A 24,793-nucleotide genomic window follows, 5' to 3' on the forward strand; every position below is an offset into this window, starting at 1 on the left:
TTATATGAACATTTTAATTCAAACATTGTGCAACATAATAAATTCTCAGTAGGTAGAGCGACGTCTACGGATCGCGGGGTCGTGAGTTCGATCCTCGGGCTGGGCATATGTTCTCCGTGACTATTTGATAAACGACATTGTGTCTGAAATCATTAGTCCTCCACCTCTGATTCATGTGGGGAAGTTGGCAGTTACTTACGGAGAACAGGTTTGTACTGGTACAGAATCCAGGAACACTGGTTAGGTTAACTGCCCGCCGTTACATGACTGCAATACTGTTGAAAAACGGCGTTAAACCCAAAACAAACAAACAAACAAACATAATAAATTGTATATAACATCTTATATACATCGTTGACAGGTATCAGATCATAAGGTTATACTGCCATTAAGATAATTACTCACCTTCCATTAGGGGACTTTGTATTGCATGTAGCCTATTTGCGCTATGTTGAACAATATGTAGCATAATAAACGGGCTGCTTACTTGTGAATTGATTATACTACACTATGAAGAAGAAGGATATACTTACAAACAATTTATAAGACTTAACAAAATAACAACAACAAATTGTTCGTAGATATACAATCACATCGAGAAAAAAAGCAATTTACTGTTATAGAATGAAGCAATACTGAAAACCATCTTTGCTTCTTTTTTGTCTTTATAACAGTAAATAATCTGAATCTTCACATTGGTCATCCATTTAGAGTGTAGCTCAAAGATTTTTTAAACTTGGTGTTATTGAGTCAAACGCTTGATCTGTTGGGGAGCTGGTCGCCATCTTTAATATTTTGCAAAGCCCAACGAAAATGATATAATGTCATCCATCAAAATCTTGAAGTACGTATATTTTATTGTTATGTACATGAATAAAGTATTATTGAAAGACTGCAAAGCCATTTTGACATTTTCTAGCTTCCAAACTTAAATAAACGATATCTTTATATACATATAACACACATAATGTTCATTTTTATTTAATTTAAAGATGATTTGCAATTTATACTTAAATACCTTAATAGTAACATTTTCAGTAATTGATGGTCATGCAGTTTGAATATTCCCTTATATGTTGTAATACTTTAGATATCATTCTCCATATATTGTACAATGTTAACAGTGGTGTAACACACAGCCAGTCCGATTTAAAATGATAAATTGTGCGCATTCTTTTGTCATGTTGAATCATGTCAAAATTACACTGCTGAGACCTGGTATTGCTATTCATACTTAAATTCTTTTTTACTTTAACAAATACGAACTTATCTCTCAATTGTTCCTATTGAAATTATCAAACATATGCATCCACAAAGAAATTTAAACAAAAAGGCCCTAGCATATACCTTTAAGGCCATCCCAAATGAAAATTAAGTGTTCTATAACTTGTCTGCCATTATGTGACTTGACCAGATGGCTCATCCGCTCATTCCTTTAGTTCACTCAGGTTTGTATCTAATGAAGACATCGTGTCAATATTCATAATTGAAATGTACATGTTCCCTTTCAATGAATGTTAGGACAGCGGTCTTGTTGGTCGCCATTTGTTTGGCTGTTAGAGTTATTAGAATTACAAAAATAACATTTTTGTTACTTATAAATCTGAAACGATATTGAGCCAGTTTACATTAGTTTATGACAAAAATAATTCTTAACTACTACAGTAGTAAGATTTTCTATAGCTAGTGGTCAGTTTGTTTGCTAGCTTGGATATTTCTTGTTTCCTTATAATGACAGGTGTCATCAATCCGATTCTATTTAAACATGCTCTCTGGATAAATAAGCAGCAAAAACATTTTCTATAAACTCCAAATACTGATTGAAGTTAGTATCTGCTGGACTATATTAATGCAGCAAATTAACACATATACTTTACACCTCTAATCTATGTCCTATAAATATAATATGACTTTATGCAAAAACATATTTACGTAGTAGTGACTTCACAAGCCCGTGTATGTTTTCATTTATGTATTTTCAAAATAATTGATGTAGTTTTTTTTTTATCTACATCCTGTTCATAACGCCACAGATCACCTGTACAGTCTCGTACAGATTCACAAAAAATCGTTTAAGGCCTCTCTCGCAAATAGGTTTCTAATACAAGAGTTACCAAATAGCATCGACATTCCATAATGCTTTTGCTAGGCCTTCAATTGCATTGTCATATGTCTGATAGTTATATAGCCTGTTCGTCCGTGTGGAGAGTTAGTATTTGTATTCAGATCCAGTGTTATATCAAACATATCTGCCGATATACTGTCCAACATATCTTCAAAAGATCTTTTTGGCATAGTAATATCTCTAAGGCACACCTGCTCCACTTTATACGGAAATGTTATCAATACATTTTTTAGATCCATTCTTTCAATACTAAGTTTCATTATGCCTTTACACTGTATTTTTTCTCTGTTGAACCAGGAAGTGCGTGTAATAGTAACTTTGTCCAGCAGCAACGTCATTGCAATATCACTAAACAGGAATTGAAATGCTTCATCTGTCAAAGAAATGTCTCTCAGACATAATTCTGAAAGATCCCTTGGAAATTTAAAGACACTCATCAGAACTATGCTTGAAACGGGTTCAGTTTGCAAGTTTTCATATTTTAATAGCTTATATAAAATAGACTTGCGTTTAAAAATCATTACATTTTCCAGTTCTAATTTATTAATGTGTCTGTGTATGATGCATTCAAGCATAGTACGTATATGATTTTCTGGCAGATTGATATGTTCAAAAGAGCATATATTACGATTTTTTTTCGCATTTGCTTGCGAGTTTTTTTATATGTCCACATTGTACAAACCAGCTTAATAATCCTTTTGTTAGCGATATATTTTCAAGTTCTAATGTCACATGTTTCATTATTTCTTTTATACTATAAAGGAGTTGGAGAAAGTCTTCTACTCCTAACGTTACATCTACCAGAGATAATGAAGACGCTGATCTACTTAACGATAGTTGTATGCCACACATATCCATTCGCTTCATTACTAAGGTATGACATTTGAAATGTAAATACATCTTTTTTGACGAAATCTCTCCCGTATTGATATTATCCAGTTGAATTGAAACAAGTGTTTCAAACTGCGGTTCTTGAAGTATATCGCGAAGGGCTTCGCCAGTCATTGTGAGGTTTGTCAGATGCAAAACATATATATATTTGTTTATACAGCCTAAGCGAATGATTGCAAATCCAGGTCCAAAGTCAAGCATATCAGGTGTCTTCTTATGTTCAATAGACATTATATGAACCACTGTTGCATCACTATGGTTTTCAATCTTATCTTTCAAATACATCAAACACATATCTCCATTTCCAGCTACTTCGTCAAGTTTTAGACTCAGACAATTAACTGTACTGCCAGAGCAACGGAAAGTAACACTTCTGACATGTTTTGTTTCATATGCGAATTCCTTCAGATTTGTATTTTTTGTCAAAAATTGAGTTAAACTATTACTGTCCTCACTTACCGTACTTCTAAGATCGATGTCATCAAATATCACAATGACGTCATGATTTGTGTTAGAAATACTATATAAAAGTCTTACAAGCTCTTTCTCATTCATTGTTACCATGTAAAACTTCGCACATTTAAGAGTTGTTAACGTTTCTGAAAACCTCAGTTCTAAACCACAAATGTTCATAAAATAAACTTCAATTGACCTAAGGTGTTTGCATGTAATAACTTGACATTCCACACTCTGCATAAATACTCTTTTAAAAGCAACATTATGAAATTTCACAGAAACACCACTTGATGTGTTTGGCATACTTTCTACTGTCTCCCGAAATGCAGAGTGCGTCATTTCAACAGAATCAAATTCAAGACTTTCTAGGTTTATCATTGGGGTTGCAATTCGAAGTGCATGTATTCCAAAATCCGAATCATGTACCAAAATAGAAAGTATTTCACTTGACATAAACAACTCAGCAACCAGTAATGTATTAATGTTCGTGTTTGTTCTTAAGGTAAGTTGATTTCTTTTTATTGTCAAGCAGACTTGCTTGTCATTGATTTCTATGTCGCCAGTAATTCTACTTAAGACCGATGGATTTATATCCTTTATAAAATAAAATACTTTCGATATATCTAAGATGTTTTCAATTGTTGTGCAACGCCCGCGTGTCCGCTCAACAATTGTCATATCTTGTTCATAGCTCACTGCGACGTATAATGCTGCAAAATATTCCTGAAAAGTTTTGTGTACGAAACTGACACACCGAACAGGATACATTTTAGAGACACCGATCACTTTCTTTTTTGAAAGCAATCCAATCTGCATACTTAATTCATTTTCAGCTTTCGATATGCCATAGCGAGTTAAATCTTCGTCTTTGAACACAAGAGCTGTTTCGCTGTTCTTATGGAATATCGTTTCAAATGAAAGTCGTCCGAGGGAATGAATCAGTGAAGAAAACAAACGACAAAGTGGATATTTCTTTAGACAAGCGGGCAACTCACAATTTTCTCTTTCTACTTGTGACACTAAACTTTCAAACCTGTCATTGTTTTTATTTCGTTCGACAGCGAGAAAACGTAGTTTACTTATGACTGAACTGTAAATACCTAATTGAGTATCTGCGAATTCACCATCTCCTTCCGAAACGCAAACGAGTAATTTTAGCAATAATGGAACAGAATCCAGGCATTCAATATTCATTTCTCTTAATTTGTGTAGGAATATTACAGTACTGAGTTCTACTTCGTCCTTATTTGTTTTCAGTTCATTAAAAACATTTTTGACGAGACATTCTGCACCGCTTTTCCTAATTCCTTTAATGCTTATATCTAAATCCTCATCGCTTAAATTTGGCCTAAGAAGTTCTACCTTCCAAGGACGACTTGTGAACAGTTTTGTGAAATTGTCCTCCCCAGAGCTAACTGGTAATCCTCGAGTAACGGTCGGATGCGTTGGTAAAGGAAATGGAGGTATCCATTCGTCTAGTCCATCAAGGATAAAAAGGCATCTAGCTGGTTCCTCAATTAAAGCAATCTTAAATCTTTCTTGTAATGTCTGTTTTCTTAGCAACTGACTGCATACCATTTCTTCAATTGTTCTTTCCTTGTTTGTATCTCGAAGAGAAATGAAAAATAAATAATAAAATTGTTTTAGTGCCGATTCTCTATAATTATTTTCTTCATGCACGACTTGGCCCTCACTTTCACTTTCCTCAGAGCTATATTCAGTGTCAGTTAGATTATCATCAGACAAGAAAGCGCGGTCATCATCACTGTCACTTCTTCTTCGAATCGGAACGTTCTCAGAAAAAAAAGAAATATTGTCGCTATTCGAGTCTTTTATGCTGTTTACATAAATACTTTGTGTTTTCGTTAGCATGGGATAATTTTCGCCGCCTTTTTCAGTAGGAATATGATTTGTAGAATGGAAATGACACCATTCCGAAATAAGTTTTCTGCAAAGTGTTGTCTTACCAATTCCTGCATCTCCGGATACATAGATACAATTTGCATGTTTATTTCCGCAAAAGAATATGTCATTTAATGTGCGCACAGGTTTTGCATCAGGTTTATTGCCAGTTCTTTTCAACATTTTCAGAGGAACAAATACTTTGTCAACATCTACTTCTTCCTCCGGCATAAGTGGAGAAAGGTCGGTCTTTAGATAACCTTTGCGATAGAGGTCGACCAAGTAACGCTGTAGCTCTGTAATAAAAATAATAATAATAACAATAATAATAATGTATTTAGTTATTGCTATTGTTTAATTGTTACATTACAAGCATTGTATAAACATATAAAAAGAGCTATTACAATTCCTTAACTGCATTTAAGAAAACTGTGCTAAAGAACGGGAAAAAATCTATAACATACGTAAATATTTAAGCATTTTTTGCAATTATACATACTGTTTTTTCATTGTACACTTTCCTTTTAAAGTTTGACATTTTGCAATAATTATAGTAAGTTAACAATTAATGATTTTAATATAAAGATTAGTATGTTTAAATAGAAAAAAAGTGGAAACTTCACAGGTCGATCAACACGACGAAAACGAAAATGTTGCAGGCTCGGTTTGATTGAGTCTGGTCATGGACGGTAGTGGAAATGTATGCTACCGTCCACGCCCTCTAGCCCAGGGTTGAGCAGAACTCAACATTTACACATGCGACAGGTACAAAAACAATTTAGTGACATCCGCAGATGCATTCGCACGGCGATGCACATGGAACCTTTAATGATACACTAGCGTGTAATTTCATGGAAAGCGGCGTATAGTCCCCAGTTAAAATAATGGGTTTGCCCTAAACGAGAAAACAATGGGCAGAACTAAACAAACTGGAATTCAGAAAGGGGATCTGAGGTTATAGAGCCTGCATATCACAGGAACTGAGAAAAGGCAAAATTAAAAAGCAGGCACCATATTATAGGGGTGATTATACAATGTCCAAGGCTATGAAAGCAGGAGTATTGGAACCACCCAAGCCGAAATGTTCAAGCTGATAAACTAAACAGTACGAATATCACGACATAAAAATCGTGCTGAACGATCTGAGAAGAATAAAATATAATCCTGATTGAATGTACGGGGAGACGTTTTACGGCCGCCACACGGCACAAACAACGCTGCTGAGATAATAAAATAGAAAAAGTGGAAACTTCACAGGTCCCTCAAAACGATAAAAACGAAACTGTTGCAGGCTCGGTTTGATTGAGACTGTTCATGGACAGTAGTGGAAATGCATGCTACCGTCCACGCCCTCTAGCCCAGGGTTATATTTTGTAAATTAATGAAAACGGGTTTCATTGTGCGAGCGAAGACAGAACTATTACTACGCTTTGCAAAATTGGTTAGAGTTTGGAAGTTTCCACTGCAGTCAAAACTCTGATCCATAAATAGATAGTATGACATTTTGACACTTCACCACGCCTATTGTGTAATCGGGAATGCAGGAATCAAATACACACAGTAGCCCACAAATTTTGAAATACATGTACTGATATTTTCGCCTTTTAAGTAAGGGTGAAGCCATCATAAGAAAATAAAACAGTATGTTAAATGTCTGCCCTAGCTGCATACAGGTAGGTGTTCATCATAGACGGCTAGATGGAACCTATAAGTTTGAAAACCCTCAAATGTACGGGAAAAACAATGTTTTGAGAAGTTGTTTTTTTCCAGTACCGTCAAAAGGTCGAGTAAATTATTATGTAGTCTAGACTAGTCAGCATAGATCTATTAACAGGAATGCTTATATGTTGTAAAGTTATTAAATTTGATTGTCAGCTCCCCTACAAGACCGTGGGAAAATTGGGCAAATACAAGATTTTGAGGGGTGTTTAATTGAACAGAACAACTTAACATAGATTCATCAATGATGAACAACGGTAATATTCTCAACATGTACATGAAAACAAATATGTCTGAAAATTATGTCTAATTCTCCATTAATTACGATTTCAAAGAAATACAACCCCTTTCAAAATGATCGAGTCCGATAGGAAATGACAAAGCCGACGCTTTATTTCGTATACGGACGTTTCCAATGGGTAAAAAGGGCAGTTACAAATTTTGAAATTGGGCAGTTTTTTTTTATAGTGATTAAGAAATTTTAAATGTATCTTCTAACTTTAAATATATCTTATACATTTAAGTAAAGTATTATATAAAGCATTATAACATTGCATACAAGTTTAATGTGTTTATATTTCTTTACTCTATCGAAGATTGACCTGTCGCCCCTATGTCGGTTTTGAATTACTCCATTTTCCAACGGTCTTATCATTATGTGTTTCTAGCCGTAAAGCAGATTTAATACAGACATGTAAAGTAATTGTACTTTGGGCCTTACAGGTAAACTATTTTTAGATCACGTTATCTCGACTGCGACTGCATGAAACTACCAAACTCTAACCAAGTGTGAAAAACGTAGTACTATTTACTGCTATGCATGTAAATGTGGTTAATGGGGATCATTACTATTTTATATAATTATGTAAATTTGACGGAAAATTGTCAAAACCCAAAAGTAAATGTTACGCGTGTTTACTAGTATATTATGCACACGCGATAAGTTTGAAAGCATACACTTTTAGTTAAGTTTCAAACATACTTTAAACATTTATATATATACATAATCAGATATCCCATTACTTCTGATCACATTTTATTAAATTTCATTAAATTGTTCTAGATGTTTGAAATGTTCATTTGAATAATTTAGTACAACTCAAGTTTCAACCTGAGTATTTTAATTAGCAGTGAACTGATATATATATATAAATAGGAAAGCATTTCGAAAATCATGTACTTGTATTGCACTCTATATAATCAATAGATGTTTTTCTGAGACAGCCTTAAAACAATTACAAACACTACAAAAGATACAAAGTGGAAATGAAAAAGTTGAATTATTTATACTTTCTTCTCCCCTCTCCCAACCCCCCTCTTCCCAACATCACAACCAGAAGAATACAAATACACGTTAAAACATGAAATACTAGACATTAGAAAGTATATCTTATCTATGCTCAGTGTAAATTAGTTTGTTCCAATATGTTCGATATGAATTTTATGGGTCCTGTTTTGTCACTTCAATTTTAATTAGGAATTGATATGATTGTGCATTCCCCAATGTTTGAAACAGTCTTAGTGTTTTGTCAAGCATTTTGATATTTACTGAATTACCATCACTTTGACCACATTATTCCATTTTACCTTGCTTTTCCAGATCGGATATTGTACCACTAATTTTATCAGTCTGAGTAAACTGGATCTGAAAGGAAAACCAATAAGGTGTCACTTTTCAGCATATTTTAGAAATAAAAAGAGAACATTTGTTAAATGTCTGAAATTAGGACACTTTAAAATGCTTTTGATTTTTAACCAATATGCATGATGACAAGGGTGTTTTCAATGGTGTTTTATTCATTTATCCACTTAACATATAAAAGAGAGTAGAGACTTGGCTGAAATCAAATGTACTAACAAATGTAGATCAACTCGTATTTATAACTAGACAACATGCCTAACATATTAGAAATATTACCTGAATACCAGTTCAAGGTCAAATGCAAGTTAACTTTACATACAGATTAGCCCTTGCTTCTAACAGTAGAAATACAGAGTACAGTATATGGAAAGGAAACGTACGTAAACTGTAAAAGAAAACAAATAAGTATAATAACAGTTACAGACCTGTTTTTCAGTTTCTGTTATGCGCTTAATGCTCTCAAATGTTTTTCGATCTATTTCTGCGATTACTTCTTCTTTCTTTTCAGCAATAGCTTCTAAAGCATTTTTATGAAGTTCGTCCGCCTCCACGGAATTGATGTAGATTTCGTCTGTCTTGAGCTAAAGTCCAAATATAATAGATGTACCAAATACACACAACTTACAATGAAAGGTTTTTGATCAAAACATTTCTTTTAAGTTTTACAGACTATATTTCAAGGATACCTTAGATAGCAGTATTCACAAGAAGATATCATATAGAGATTCTGAATGCAAGAATACATAGCGATCCCTATATCTGAATAAATTTAAATATAGCTGTAGTTTTAGTTTTGATTTCAACTTTATCTTCTGCAGATCTGAAAAGACTGTTTACTTATGAATGCCCGTTCAAAATTAGATCATCACTGATATCTAAACATAACCTTAAATATCAGTTTTACAATTGTGTACTACAGTATTAATTTGATAATGAATATACAGACGGGATGACTTAAAACACAATTTCCTGACTTCCAGGCTACCTTTTCAAGCTTGGCAACTGCTTGCTGGGCATAAGCGTCATGGTTCAATGATTTCTTGTCCTTCAGAACGCCGATGAACTGGTCTAGAATTTCTTTTAACTTTTCTTCCCCAATTTCAAATGTAGCAGAATGTACTATATCATTACGAATACTTCTGATCTGAATACATATTAACACAGTTATATACTTCAGCTTCCAGAAATGATGATTTCATCCTTCTTTGACGATTAACAAATTACTGAGCTACAACGCAAACTATTTTGACAGTGTAATCTGATCTTATATCTCAATATATACGTAATAACATTCTACTTTTTCATTTATGTATTAGATATACTTGCATGTAAAAGTTATTGAGTGCTACTAAGAAAATCAGGTATCAGTTAAAACATTAGAGATCTGACTAAATATAAACTATGCATTCTAATGTTGAACTTCCTAAATATTAAAATAGAAAATTAGAGTAAACCAAAAGGAAGTACAACAGAATGCAATATCGATTTCATATACACTCAACAAAATTCCTAATTGGTCAGTTTACATTGTATTACTATTTTGTTAATAATGCACGTAGTCACACAAAATTTCACATACCGACATTTGAATAGGTACTGCAGCTAATTATTGATTTATTTTTGGCGACTCACAGCCAAGATAACCGCATTAGGCGTTTTGACTAACATTACATGTTTTGCACGTGCAGGGCATGTGCACCAACATGCACGTGTTCGTTTACACTTTTGGCATTACTGACGAAAGTCCTACTAGAAAAACACATATCATGGTGAAACTGATATAAAAGCAACGCAATCGAGCTGTCGGAATGTTGCTAGCCGGGACACATTTACGACACGTGTGTAATTATTTTTGCAATTTCAAAAGAATTTTGATATAATTTGGTTGTAGCTGTTACTTTGATGGTTATTTCCATTTTTAATCCTATTTCCGTTTACAAGAACCTTCAATCGTTGGTTATCTACCATCCGTGCTCTTTTGGCAAAATTTAACCCAAGGACAATTCATTGAAGTGACCGATTTTGAGTTTTGTTGTAAAATTTCGACAGCCCGGGCGCGTAGCTCTTGTGTCAATTTCACAATGATATGTGTTTTTCTAGTAGTACTTTCGTCAGTAATGCCAAAAATGTTCAATAACAAGTGCATAATGGTGCGCATGTCCTGCACGTGCAAAATATGCAATATTGGTCAAAACGCCTAATGCGGTTACGCTGGCCGTGAGTCGGCCAAAAATAAATCAATAATTAGCTGCAGTACATATTCAAATGTCGGTATGTGAAATGTCTTGTAAATACATGCATTATTAACAAAATAGTTATACAATATAAACTGACCAATTAGGAATTTTGTTAAGTATAATATAATACCTCTTCAAAATGTGAGACATTGTCTAATGAAGTGCTTAATTCCACGTTATTTATGAGAATGGACAAGAGACCGGCTGCATCAGTATCTGCTGCTGATTGTTTGTAAGAGTACCCTGCTGTGGCAAGAAAACATCGTGCAAATGACCAATGGTCCTTGTACCAATAACTGGGGTCAGTATTGGTCCAAACTGGATTCCTTTCATCATGATCGAGAACAATCAAATCATAAAATCGACTGCAGAAATTATTTGGACATGATCGTCTTCCTACTGGGCTATTACAGAAGCATTTAGACCGATACTTTTGGATGCAGGTTTTCCTCGGATGTTCTGGCAGTAGATTGTCGGCGGTACATTCGGTACAAGGATGTGCAGGAGACCCCGTGACCTTAAGATAGCTGTAAAGGTGAGATTGATGACGTTGATCTGAAAGGTTGCTGACAAAGCCTGCTAAACCTTGCTGCAAATACTTTAAACCAAGGGCTGCCCGGATCCAGTTTCTATACAGAGGGTTCCTCAACTCTGCTCTGTCTGACATATCCTCTCTGTAATACATAAAAGGCATTGAATTGCAGTAATGTTCCAAAGCATTCTTTAATAATATTCAAAAAGCAAGTAATCGTTAATCAGTTATTTCGACTAAACTAGTGATATATATGTAATTTAAGAAAAGTAAATAAATACTTGCTTTAGTAATACCCCCAGTAAATCACAAATGGCACGTGCTATGCTAAATTCAATTTCCAGTCACGCCTTATATTTAACTCAGGTGAATTTTAATTACAAGTTATTGCAAACTGATATTGGAATACATTACTGTTCTTAATGTTTCACGATAAAGTGTTAACTAGAATGTGCATTAAAATGATAAAGAATGATAAAATGAAACTGTTTTAAAACGAATGCTTTTCGCAATGTTTTGGATTTACAATTTGAATTATTATAGATTCCGCATATCAGGCGTCGCGTCTCATTATTGTGTGTCGTATTTCCTGCACCGCATTCGACACTCAACATCGCGACGCAATACTCAATTTTACAGCTATATTTTGTGCTACAGGCGCGACACATGACAATGCGTAATTTCTGAGTTTTTTAGGCATACAGACACTAAATAGAAAAATGGCGCGAAAAAAAATGGTAGTCGCATAATGGCGGACACAAATAGTCCTCAGTTTTTTTGCTCTGTAGAGCTATTTTCCTTATTTTCTTTGCAGTTTTTTGGCTAAAATCACATGACAGAACTATGCTTGACATGTAGGTAGCATTTTCATAATGAAATAACAACATGACAAATTTTTTCATGGAAACTTAGATCATACACCACCAGTATAATTTGGGGTCTCATTTTTTAGCTGATTTTGCAGTTTGTGTGTTTGACTGAAATTATTTTTCTTGCATCAAACGTGACCCCCACTTTTATTTTGATTTTTAGTTAACACTGACAATATTCTTCAAGAAAATGTAAGTTACAGAAATTTAAAATGGGTCCTGATGTGTGTTGCGGTCATTGGAAATAGGTCAGTTTTATATAGAATAAAGAACAACAACTATTTAGTGTGTTATAACCTATAAGATGACATTGTTAAAAAGTGAAATCTGGCCAGATGATGGTGGGAATGGGCTAGTTTGATTAGAATTTGATAGAAAATGACAAATTAATTGCAATTTTGTTGAAAATGAGGATAAAACCCAAAAATGTCACATTTTCACTGTTTTGAGTGTATTTTTTTCAAAAACTGCATACTTATAGGCTACTGATTGCTATTTTCTGGCCATCAGAGGTAAAAGTGAACATATATAACAGTTTAGATGTGTAATTTGCATGCAGATCAGAGAAGAAAATGTCAAAACAGGGCAAAACAAGGCTGAATTTAGGGTAACTGCTTCAAAATTATGTCGCGACAGCTATTTTTGACAAAATCTGACGCTTTGTCTTATGGTACTGAAAATGCCGTAAAAACTTGGAAACTGTTGATATCAAGCTAAAACCTTGTATTTCTTCATGCATTTGGGTTTTTTTGTACATTTCAAATGAAACTGGCACACTGTCAGAGAAAAACGTTTTTCTTATAGGCATACAGACACTAAATAGAAAAATGGCGCGAAAAAAAATGGTAGTCGCATAATGGCGGACACAAATAGTCCTCAGTTTTTTTGCTCTGTAGAGCTATTTTCCTTATTTTCTTTGCAATATTTTGGCTAAAACCACATGACAGATCTATGCTTGACATGTAGGTAGCATTTTCATAATGAAATAACAACATGACAATTTTTTTCATGGAAACTTAGATCATACACCACCAGTATAATTTGGGGTCTCATTTTTTAGCTGATTTTGCAGTTTGTGTGTTTGACTGAAATTATTTTTCTTGCATCAAACATGACCCCCACTTTTCTTTTGATTTTTAGTTAACACTGACAATATTCTTCAAGAAAATATAAGTTACAGAAATTTAAAATGGGTCCTGATGTGTGCTGCGGTCATTGGAAATAGGTCAGTTTTATATAGAATAAAGAACAACAACTATTTAGTGTGTTATAACCTTTATGAAATTTGTTGTCCAATATTGAAAGAATTTTTCGAACGACGCCATGTTGTTTATATTTCATGTAAATGACGTCAGATAGCGGGTGCAGTTTCGCGGAAAAAGGCCGTCACTGTCATTGTTGTCATATTGTTTATATGAAAATAAACGATTTTCTTTCCATACTGTATATATAGTGAATGCAAATATTATAGTTTTGTGTATGGCATATTACCGCTCAAACGACGAAAGTCCATATAAATTTTTATCTGCATTGTTAGATGTATCAATTTCGAGCTAAGTTATAATTATCATATTTCTTTATTCTGCTTTTTTCCCCTATTGAAATTTACTTGACGAGATGTCATATTCACACCGGCCATAGTTTTCGTAGATGCGGTGGTTCCAACGCCATGGCGGTGGAGGAATGTTTGACGTGGTGTCATATTCACACTGGCCATAGCTTTGGCCGGCGCGGAGATTCCAACGCTGTGAAGGTGGAGGATTTGTCGCAGAAACGGCGGATAAATATGGCCGGATGAATGTAATCGGTTACTTTTGTAATGAGTTTTACCTTATCCTTTTTTAGCTGGAAACAACAAGTTAGACAGGAACCTACATATGTATTTTTAACTCACAAACACTTGTTCAGTGCAATTTCTTGCCAATAATGTAAACACTTCTGTACAGTTTGATGAAGGACTTTCGTTATTTGTAAACTTTCGATTAAAATTGTAGTATTTTGTACAAAACGACCCCTAATTACGTTAGCGCAACCATGACACTATTAAAAAGAAAGAGGGTGATAACTTTTATATAAGAAAACTATAGTTCGTTAAATTCAACCCGCTGAATTTACTACTTTTCTCTTCTTTCAATTTCTCTGTTTTAGACATTAAATTCTTACGCCGCCATTTTTACCTAGCATGCGATTAGAACATGCCGATTTCAATAGAATGCAATAACACTTCTTTTCTTTTTCTTTCGATATATTGTTAAATTCTCACATTTACAATAAACTTGGGATATAAATCCATTTTAAACAATTGAACAAGTTAAAATAAATATGTCACTTTCAAATTAAATAATTTATGTAAAAGCAGGAAAGGAAACAGGAATTGGAAAAAAACTGTTGACAATAGTTTTGACTATTGACTGCAAAGCCGTTCGCTAAGTGTTTTATAACATGACATCAGGTATTAATTTTCCTAGTACAGAGTTGTAAAATACCCAGAAACATTGTCTTAAAGCTTTTTAAAAAAATACTCAGTTGTCATATCAAGGTGCTATTGGAAATATTTGGCTCGAGGGTAACTATTTAGGTGGTAACAAGGCTCTGTCAGGAGCCTCTGTATTTACCCGAGGGCCAGATATTTCCATCCGCATCTTCTAGCATTGACAGATTCTTTTTCTTGCATATTGCCTTAGGTAATATCAAGTTTTTAAATGTGTGAACGAAAAAATCAAAGAATATTTAATTCATTCCAAAAATCATTAGGGTATGATTAAACTTAATAGCTTCCTTTACCCACCAGAAAGGAACAATGCTTATGCCTTAAGATCGAGGTTTGGTACCTTTATTACAGACAATAAACTAAAACAATAGAAATTCTTACGTGAATTTTGTGATCTCATCTAAACAAATTCATGCATAGATGTGGAATGTTACGCACTCTAATGTCCTTCCAAGATACTTATTAAAACAAGGCATATGCAGAATGAAAAGATAAAAATTATGTTGACAGATCGTGAAAACTAATGACAAAAGTTGACAGGGTTTATGACTCATGATCTTTTTAAAACTTTGTTATTTTTTTTAACTTCCAGTTTGATTTTCTCAAAAAGGCTCTTCAATATTCTAGCTTACAACTCGTAAATTTGAAGAATATAGAACACACTGGTACCTTACTGCCATTTTGTGTATCCAAATTACGAAATAATTGCTACTGTTTCAGTCTTCTGTCGTTAACTAGAGTCATTCACAGTTTTGCAATCATACATAATACATCCCTTATTTTCACAAAGACATTACTGATTTATCTAATGTATCTCATGTATCGGAAACACAATTTTGATATCAGTTGCGTATTGAAATAATGCTTAAATATCTCAGCCGTGGCGTGCTCTTGAATAATAGACGAAATAAAATGAAAATTCTATTTTCTTGTAAGTTGTATTTCTTATAGTAGCGTGAGTCATCTTGCTCCCCGGGGTGTAAAAGTAGTTTTTCCCCCAGAAACGGTAAAAAAACCGGGATTATCCTTCTGGCATGCAAGAAATATTAATGGTGCGCTAAAATAAACTTTTGTATACTCTATGGCGGAGATAAATTTTGCGAAGATTTAAAACAAAAGCTGTTATTACTAACTATTTTCATATTAGTAAGTGGGCCTCGGTTTCGGAACAAGATGTGAAAAGTTTTTTCAATTATATAATACAAATTTGTTTTTGATGTGTCAGGCCTATTTGCAGTAAATAAGGATGTCAACAAGAAACTTTAGTAATCCCACAATCATTTTAAGCACAAAAGGCACTTAAGCAAAACGAGAAACATCCATGGCTGCTCAAAACTATGTAAAACTCATGTAAATATTTCAATTGAATACATTGAATAGTGACCGAATGTCTTCATTCTTTTTATTATTATTTTTTTGTCATACAGTTTCATCCGTGATGAAAGCAAAAACAAGAAAATAAGCTCCCACTGAAGTACATGAATACAAATTTAAGGTACCGTGTTTACGAATACCCAGTTCAATTTAGGGAATACCCAATTCAAACTTAATGATGGGGAAATATTCAAACTCACCCTGAAAACTTATCTGTTACTCTGCACAGTATTATATTCAAATTGTTAACATGCTAATCCTGTTAGCACGTGTCTAAGTGATGTTATGGTCATAACCAAGTCAAATCCCGGAAAAGTGCTGTTAAATTAAATTTAAAGCCCAGAACATCTGACACACCGTAAGGCGTTACAACTGTATCCACCATCCACTGCGTTGGAATCATTTTTGGTCGATAATTTAAATTTATGAACCTGCATTGAAAGTTCGCCGATTACGAGGAAATAGTTGTTGTCTTATAGTGTCATACTTAAGCTATGATACAAACGTAGTCAGGGGTCGTTTTGTACAAAAAATCACCCATGTTAATCGAAATTCTACAAAATCAACAGTCCCTAATCAAACTTTACAGAAGTGTGTGCATTATTAGTAAAAAATTATTATAACTAAGTGTTTGTGGTTGGAAGAGTACATAATTATGTTGGCACTTGTTTCATTTGTTGTTTCCAGCTAAATGTGAAAAAATAAGATAAACACATTAGGAAACTTACCGATGACAGCGGAAATACTTTCACCCACCGTATCTGCGAGGAGTCCCCCACCAACGCGGCGTTGGAACCACCGCTTCTGTGAAAGCTATGACCAGTGTGATATTGAATCAGTTGTGAGGAACATATCATATAACAATTTATCTTTCAAGGTCTAACAAAGATGTGGATACTTTATTTCCCCTAGTCAAAGGAATGCAGTATCGCTTACAAACCATGACGAATTATATAGTTTAAACATTTAAACGCTTTAAAGATATGAAATGGCCATATTTCACTTAAATATTTTATCTTTAGATATTTACTTCAAATGTATAAAACCTCATCAAATGTGTTTAACTTTACTGAATACATAAAGTTTGCATACAAAGCTGCATTCATAATTAAATGTCATAAAGCAACAGCTGAGTGTAAAAAAAAAACAGCCAGGTTATTAGGGTAGTACACATTATACTGTGTTTACCTGTACATGTATACATACAGTGTATACTATTAGTACTGTTAATACACACAAACTTATTAGTTTTATGTTTACATAAGCTATATGAAGTAATTGATCATGTTTTTAAATATAAAATTTGGATCTAATATAAAGGGAGAGATTCATAGAAATCCATTCGGACTGTTAATAAATCCTGTAAAGAGGCATCTTGAAACTCACCTTTGCAATGCATAAAAATCACACCATAGCGTTACCAAACGAACTGTAAAACCACTACTGACTGATTGTTTCAGCATAAAAGTCCTTTTCAAAACCCAACATTATAAAACTAGGGTAGTCAATTTAGATATTTAAATTTGATTTTTGGTTACGTTAGAGTATGTATATACAATGGTAGAGAACACCACAATATGATTGCTACATATAAAGGATGATAATTAGATGATTATGGGTACTCAGATAGATGGAATAATCTAATTAAGATCATATAAGCAGCGTTTATAATGTATCAATTAGTCAAGAAGATGGGAAACAAAAGCTGGAATAAAACGTTGCATTTTCCATTAAATATATGTTACTGACCGTTCCAAGACTGGCTTCTTTTTTCAACCCGCTTGTTTCTCCGTTTCGTATTATATGCTATGTATATTGTCTTGTTTATTGGTAGTGTTACATTCCCTATTGCCCGCGCTTCCTACTTTTACACACCCACCTCATTTTACTATGAATGAGGTTAGGTATCCATCATATACTGGCTGCAGCTCCCAACTGGTTTTTTTTTGCCACCGTCCGTACCTGAGAAATGCCCCACTTTGTTGATTTGGACTTTGATTCACTGCTGACCTGGAGCGCCTGTGATAAATTACAGACTCCGGTATATAGCGGATTCAAGCGATTCGAATAATAAGTACCTTTAATGTATATATTTTCTAACCATGGTAATACTAACCCTAACCTTTAGTCAGTATATTATACATATTATACACTAAATGCATGCGGACATGCAATAATTTGCGTATTTTTGCCGTGCACTCTAATTGATAATCACTTCCGGTCATGCGCAGAAGATTGCTCCAGATCTGCAATGAGCAACATCGGTTGATTTGTCCTACTTGTCCGTTTGTTTTGCTCTGCCTATGTGTGACCGCGTGTGTATATGTGTGTTGGTCTTGTGCACGTCTATGTTAACACTGCTTTACGTTGCGGTTTCGGGAAAATGCGTTTTATGGAGCATGGCTTTCCCTGTTATTCACCGTTGTGTTTTTCCACTTGCATCAACACTTACCAATTTCGCTACCCCATACCGATTTTTGCAGCATCTTATGCACTTATTGCTGGATTTTTGTTTCTATTTGGTGCGAACCTTCTTTGCGATGCATGGATCTGGCGGTGTTTGCTGTGCTCTGTTCTTCCGGGAAATCTACTCTTAACTTTTAAGTTTTCAAAAATACCTTACTATTACTGACAATAACAGGAAGTCGAAAATATCCAGTTGCATCCGCGTGACGTGAAATAGATACAACAAGGTGATATTGTAGTTTACCTTTCTAACATGTATTCTGCATTTTTCATCAAAAGTAACGCGAATGCGCCTATGGTGCAATACTGCATTGCCGAAGAAAACAACAACACTTTAATGTTCTATCTGCCTATATACATGTATGTCATTTTTGCAGTGCCAGCTTTCAAAGGATTTAACCGTTTTGATAAACACTCACTATTAACAAAGCAAGACGCTAAATGTTAAGCACAAAAGAGAGCTAAAGCTCGATATTTGGTTCCTCCAGAAGACTGTTATTATTTATAGTAGGAGGAAAGTGCAAGATACAGAAGACCCTCCAATTCCAGAAGCTTACCTGTTCTTTAGCGTGCCAGGTGTAAAGGACCAATATATGGGACCCATATCCTATTGTTAAACTTTTTTTTGTTGGAGGAGCGGGGGCTCATATATACTCACGATGGTTTTTAGTCAGACGGTGTTGCCACTTTGTTTGTATATAAGCTTATTTATAGACGCCACCGGAAAATGACTGCGTAAAGAGGCCACACTTTTGAACAGTTCAACGCCTTTAAAACACACCGTTTGTAACTCACTGTAATATATCATCCTTTTGATGCATTTGCAATAATGTCCCAACTAATTTTGATTAAGGTATTAGACCCGTAATTTAGTATCTCCTTTTTTAAGAGTATTTAATTCCTACAATAAACATACTTTGACTGAAATTTTTCTGGGGGCGTTCAGGTTCAAATTCTATTTTGCCTTAAAAAGATTACTCTTTGGATTACGTATTGTGGAAGAAATGTAGGTAGGTTTTACTTCTGTCCCAAAATTACTTTTGAATGAAGTGAGCCAAATTTAAAACAGTCCCACAGGACTCGACCATAATTTTTCAATGTTGGAGTTTATTTGTGGCACCCCAGAAAAAAATTATATTGACATTTTTATTTTGTGTTTTATTATTGTTTATCAACAGTTTGGTGTTTCTTTTATTAGAATTAATGGTATAATAAATTCTATGCAAACATTTTGGACATATATTGGCCATCACTTTGCAATTTGTCTCTACTTGAGCATGAGGCAAAACCATAAATTATACAAAACTTACTAAAAACCGGCACGGTAAAAGTTGTTTAAAATTTGCAACACAATGCAAAACACAGTTAACTTTAAGAATATACCTAGTAAAAACCATTTTTAAACATTACTATTAGTATCTTAACGTACTTTTCAGCAATTGTATATTTTGATTTCTTAACAAATGGCATTCATCTGTAATGAGGGATACCTTTTTGAGAATACCTGAAGTATCCAGTCGAACGGAACAGTACGGTAAAACATGAACTGGGCAGGTATATTGTTGGTAAAGATGTTGTTCGTTTACCAAAACTTTCTGCGGTTTGGTGATATACCGCTAAACCTTAAAGTATTGACTATATACTGTATCAAATAACAAGTTTCGATTTGATGGTCGTGTTATTGTATTGAATCGAGGTTGCACAAATAAAATGTAGATCAGCACAATTCAGGTAAACCGTATAAAGTCTCACCTTTGATTAAAATATTCGTGGATGCTCATTTTAACATTATATGTTTTCGTTTACCTACCTTGAATGTATGTGAAACTTCTTGCTTTAATCCATCAGTCTGGAAATGTTTCACTGTATATCAAACCAAATAAATCACCAAATAGTTATAATATCGCATGGTGATTTTATGTCAGCATATCCTCTTTACAATTCTTTAATCATGACTGTCGATGTAAAACACAAACATGGCGGCCGCAGCCATTTTACATAAATACTAAATGCGTATATAGTTCGTCACTCTGCATTGATCCGTGACTGTATCTTAAATATAAACTGTTCCTGGTTATAGGGGTGTTTTATCACGTTAGTAAATACGCTACACATATACGAGTTAAAACTTTGTCACTGGATCGAAGATATGTACGCATGCACGTAAAGTGACAAGACATACACTATGGTTCCACTCCCTCTCGTAAATTTTACAATCTTGTTTAACGAATGATTTTTGTTGTGGTAACTTAATACATACGGTATTTTGTGTTAAAGTTGTACCATAAAATCAATCTGAATAAATGAAAATAAACTCTTCTGAAAGTCAAGCTAAGAGCTATATTGTGCGGTATTACGCAGTAATTTAGTCAAAATAGGCTTCCTAGGAAAAAAAGGTCCTAAATGAATAACCATTTGACCTTTTCTCCCGACCAGCTGTATTTACAACTAAGGATGAAACGATTTGGTTTTCCCTTGATATGTATTTTACCCACATCATGCTCATATGATGCGCATGAATTCTGCGGACGAACTTAAAACTTTTGGTCAGCATTGTATGAGTCACTGACTTCGTAGCCTATACATATGCCATGCGAAGTGTTTCGTTTTATGTAAATAAACAGTAGCGTTGTTGTATAAAATAGAAGATTTACGAAGTAAGATCAATAGTTGGCGCCACTGGCTCTAGACCAGAAAAAAATGCCACTGTACATGATATACCTTGCCCAACGGTATATTCTAAGACCCATGGTCATGAACGGGAAAATGTACTAACCCATTACAATCGTGCGTTTCTTTCCTAAAACGCTCGGTTCAGTAAATGGGTACAATTCATACTGAACAAGTTGTAATTTATCTTTTATCTTGCCTCGTGCACCAGTCACATTCTCTCAATATTTCATATCACAGAGACACTCCGTATCTTTTATGCTTTCGTCAATGTTACTGAAAAAGAATTGGGATAAACTCATGTAGTTGGCATAGGAAATAGAGACACCTTTACTAATCCTACCTGTCCTGTATTACAAAAGTGTTTCTATTGTGAGATTTTGATACAAGCAAAACTGTAGTAAATAAAGTTAATTTTTACCATAAGTATGCTGACAAAATCATATAAAAGAGGATTTAAAAGGTGAATTAAACACATATGAATAAATCCTGTATGTTTTTGTTGTGCAAAAAGGCATGCTATTGTGTCTTATAAACCGTTTTCATTGTCAACATTCAATTGTGTAATGGCAAGGGAAGTAAACTAATAAATATCTCTGCATATAAGAACTGATCTAGGGCAAGAGTTGTCATTCTTTGAGGATCACAACTAAAACTTCTGCTACTGATATTAACAAAACAATCATAAATTTCACATTTGTAAAATCAGTTTACTTAGAAATTAATTTCTTAACTTTATTTAATGTGTTTTTTATCGTTAGAATTTTTTAAGGTATATCTCTACATATAGCTTTGGCCTAGATAACAAAATTATTCTGATTGACTGAAATGTGTCAATCGTCGTTTGACAACACGTGTACGCTAGAATGTGTATACGCAACATAAATGTTAAATGTGAATTAAATAAACGATACATCTGTGTTTTTGTTTGTTTACATTTTGCCGAACATGTGCACACGGCCATGTCGTCTAAACCAGAAGTTCATTACGGTTCTATGAAACAATACCGAAGCAAAAATTGCATCTTGCTTTGTTGCGTGCGCATGTCTCTGTCTGAGAGTTGACATAATGATTGTGCCATTCGGAAACTAACATCTTGCCTCTATCTGTTTTTACGTTTGGCGTGGTTACTTACATCGTTGCCTTCTTGAAGCGTCAATGGTGTATGCTTATTGATGAATATCCTTAAACCTGTGATTGCAATGAGCTTTGATGCTTACATATAGATTTTGCTGTGGATTATGATGCGTTGTGACAACATAAATTAATTTCGTTTAATAATATATTCTAAAATGCTTGTTCAAGTAGAGATAACCCCTTTGTACTGAAGCATGGAAACACACGAACTGTACTGAGTGTGTTCAGGCTACAAATCCGGTACATTTGTAACTGGACAAACAACATATATTCCTATTTCAATCCAAGTGAAATAATTTTTTCGAAACACTATCTTTATACATAATATGTGAGATATGATGTGTAAAAAGTTACTTTTTTACAAGTGGGTGACTTTCTAAGATAATATTGGACATATAAATCGGCAAACTTTGGTAGTCAGCTGGATTATCCCAATGGCTCTGGAGTAGCGGCCCATGAATTACTAAAACTTGCAAAAACTGACAGTGTCAAATGTTACTTTGGTACTTCTTATCCAATGTTAATCACAATGTTTATGAGCATAATATCTAAGACAAATTCCCAGGTAGATTCTCCCAGCCACTCTTGAGTTATGGTCCTTTAATAACAAAATCGCAAAACTGGCAGTGTCCCTTGTAAAAAACTTTAGCATATCATAATTATCCAATCTTCACCAAATTTAGTCATAACGTTTATTGGCATATTACATTGGAGAAGTTCAATAACCAGCGGTATAGTCCTTGTCGCTCTAGGGTTTCGGCTCTGCACTCTCACTGGCAACTAGTCTGCTCAATAAGAATAGCATTTTAAAAGTCAAAAGTAATGTACTGTGGCGGGCGTATGTTGTGACTTTTTGGCTCTCATGTTTACCAGCATTTGTAAAATGAAAATGATTAACCAGAATTGTTTAAGACATTTCAATATTAATGATAAAATGTACAGCTTACTAGTAATTTCTTACTTTTTATATCACATTTTAGTTCTAACGCGCCTAGTTTCTATATATTTTATTAAATGAAGTGTGTTTTGGTGAAATAAAATCTCTTGAGATACGCATGGCGTCACTTTAAAAATATTTTCTAGCATAAACACATTTTCTAACTTTCGGAAAAAATGAAATAAAGCTGGAGTCATGTAACTTAAACCAATGTTCCTGGGTTCTACTTACTGTTCTCCGCTCCTTAACATGAACTGAATTGGAAGAAGAGACTGAATGACTTCATATTCATTGTTTCATGTCAAATCCTTACGGATAACGTACGCCTCAATTAAGAATCAAACTGTCAAACTGTTTATTCATAGTTTTGCGCTAAGAACACACTATTATCAGGTAGAGAGGAATCACTTTGACAAAACATGTGTTTTATCAAAAGAAAAGTTTACATACCAGGTCCCATTTACTGTAATTATTTCTCCAACAATTTCCTTCCAATTTAAATGAAACTTGATATGCATCGTCAGCATGAAGAGGACATGTGCATATTTTCGAGACTTCCATGTCCACTTCATGCTGACGATGTCAGCTTATTTGTTCTCAAGAAATAGCCTTTTTGGGGACTTGGAAATATTGGCACAACTTTCATGTATATTCTTACGACCAGCAGTATGTCTATCAATATCAGGGAGACTAAGTTACAGTGTCCTTTTAGTTTGTCCTCTTTTCAGTATGAAAACATGTTAGGTTTTCTAAAACTTGGTCCCCTTCGGGTTCTTCCCCACCCCCGCGGCCCAATTTTGCCCCTTACCATTTCCTTCTCCTCCATCTATATTTAACATAAATTAATATGTACTTGTTGGATGTTTGAAGCAACCCGTCTGAAATATTTTTCCATTACAGCTGCTTTTTGTTGTGGGCTTACTATGCAAATACGTGGCTCTATGGCTATGTTTTTGATGCTCTGTGCTTCCGAGAAATCTACCCTTATCTTTTATCTTTTGGTGTTGTCCATTTTACGTTAAGGTTTCTGTTTTCAGTTGACAGACTTGGATTTGTGGTTTAGATGATATATATATATGTTTATCTATCTTCGAGTACTGTTCAACTCCCCTTACTGGTATTTTCTTCCTCAGAGCAGACAACCATAGAATTGGAGGTCACCCAAATCTAAAGATGTTGAGGAATACAAGAAACAACAAAAAAAGAGGAAAAATGAAATTGAAACAACGTGAAATCATATAGAATCTTGAAATTAAAGGGACATAGTTACAAAATTTTATAAAAGACTTCTTTCGGGATCTAACTCTACGTAATGGACCTTTTTATCTCGACAAAGTATATGAAA

At 34.2% G+C, this 24,793-nt stretch overlaps 1 protein-coding gene across 1 annotated transcript; it reads right to left on the reverse strand.

Annotated features, from left to right (window-relative positions):
- LOC123532177 (uncharacterized) lies at window positions 1–20,729 on the reverse strand. Its single transcript, XM_045313541.2, has 6 exons — window positions 20,515–20,729; window positions 11,103–11,646; window positions 9,721–9,879; window positions 9,161–9,316; window positions 8,681–8,738; window positions 1–5,670 (listed from the first exon to the last, which is right to left on the reverse strand). Exons 2-6 carry the CDS (start codon window positions 11,637–11,639, stop codon window positions 2,750–2,752), a joined length of 3,831 nt encoding a protein of 1,276 aa, XP_045169476.2. The 5' UTR covers window positions 11,640–11,646; window positions 20,515–20,729; the 3' UTR covers window positions 1–2,749.
- Between the last annotated feature and the right edge of the window lie 4,064 nt (window positions 20,730–24,793).

The sequence above is a fragment of the Mercenaria mercenaria genome, chromosome 1 (assembly GCF_021730395.1).
Source record: "Mercenaria mercenaria strain notata chromosome 1, MADL_Memer_1, whole genome shotgun sequence".
NCBI lineage: Eukaryota > Metazoa > Mollusca > Bivalvia > Venerida > Veneridae > Mercenaria > Mercenaria mercenaria.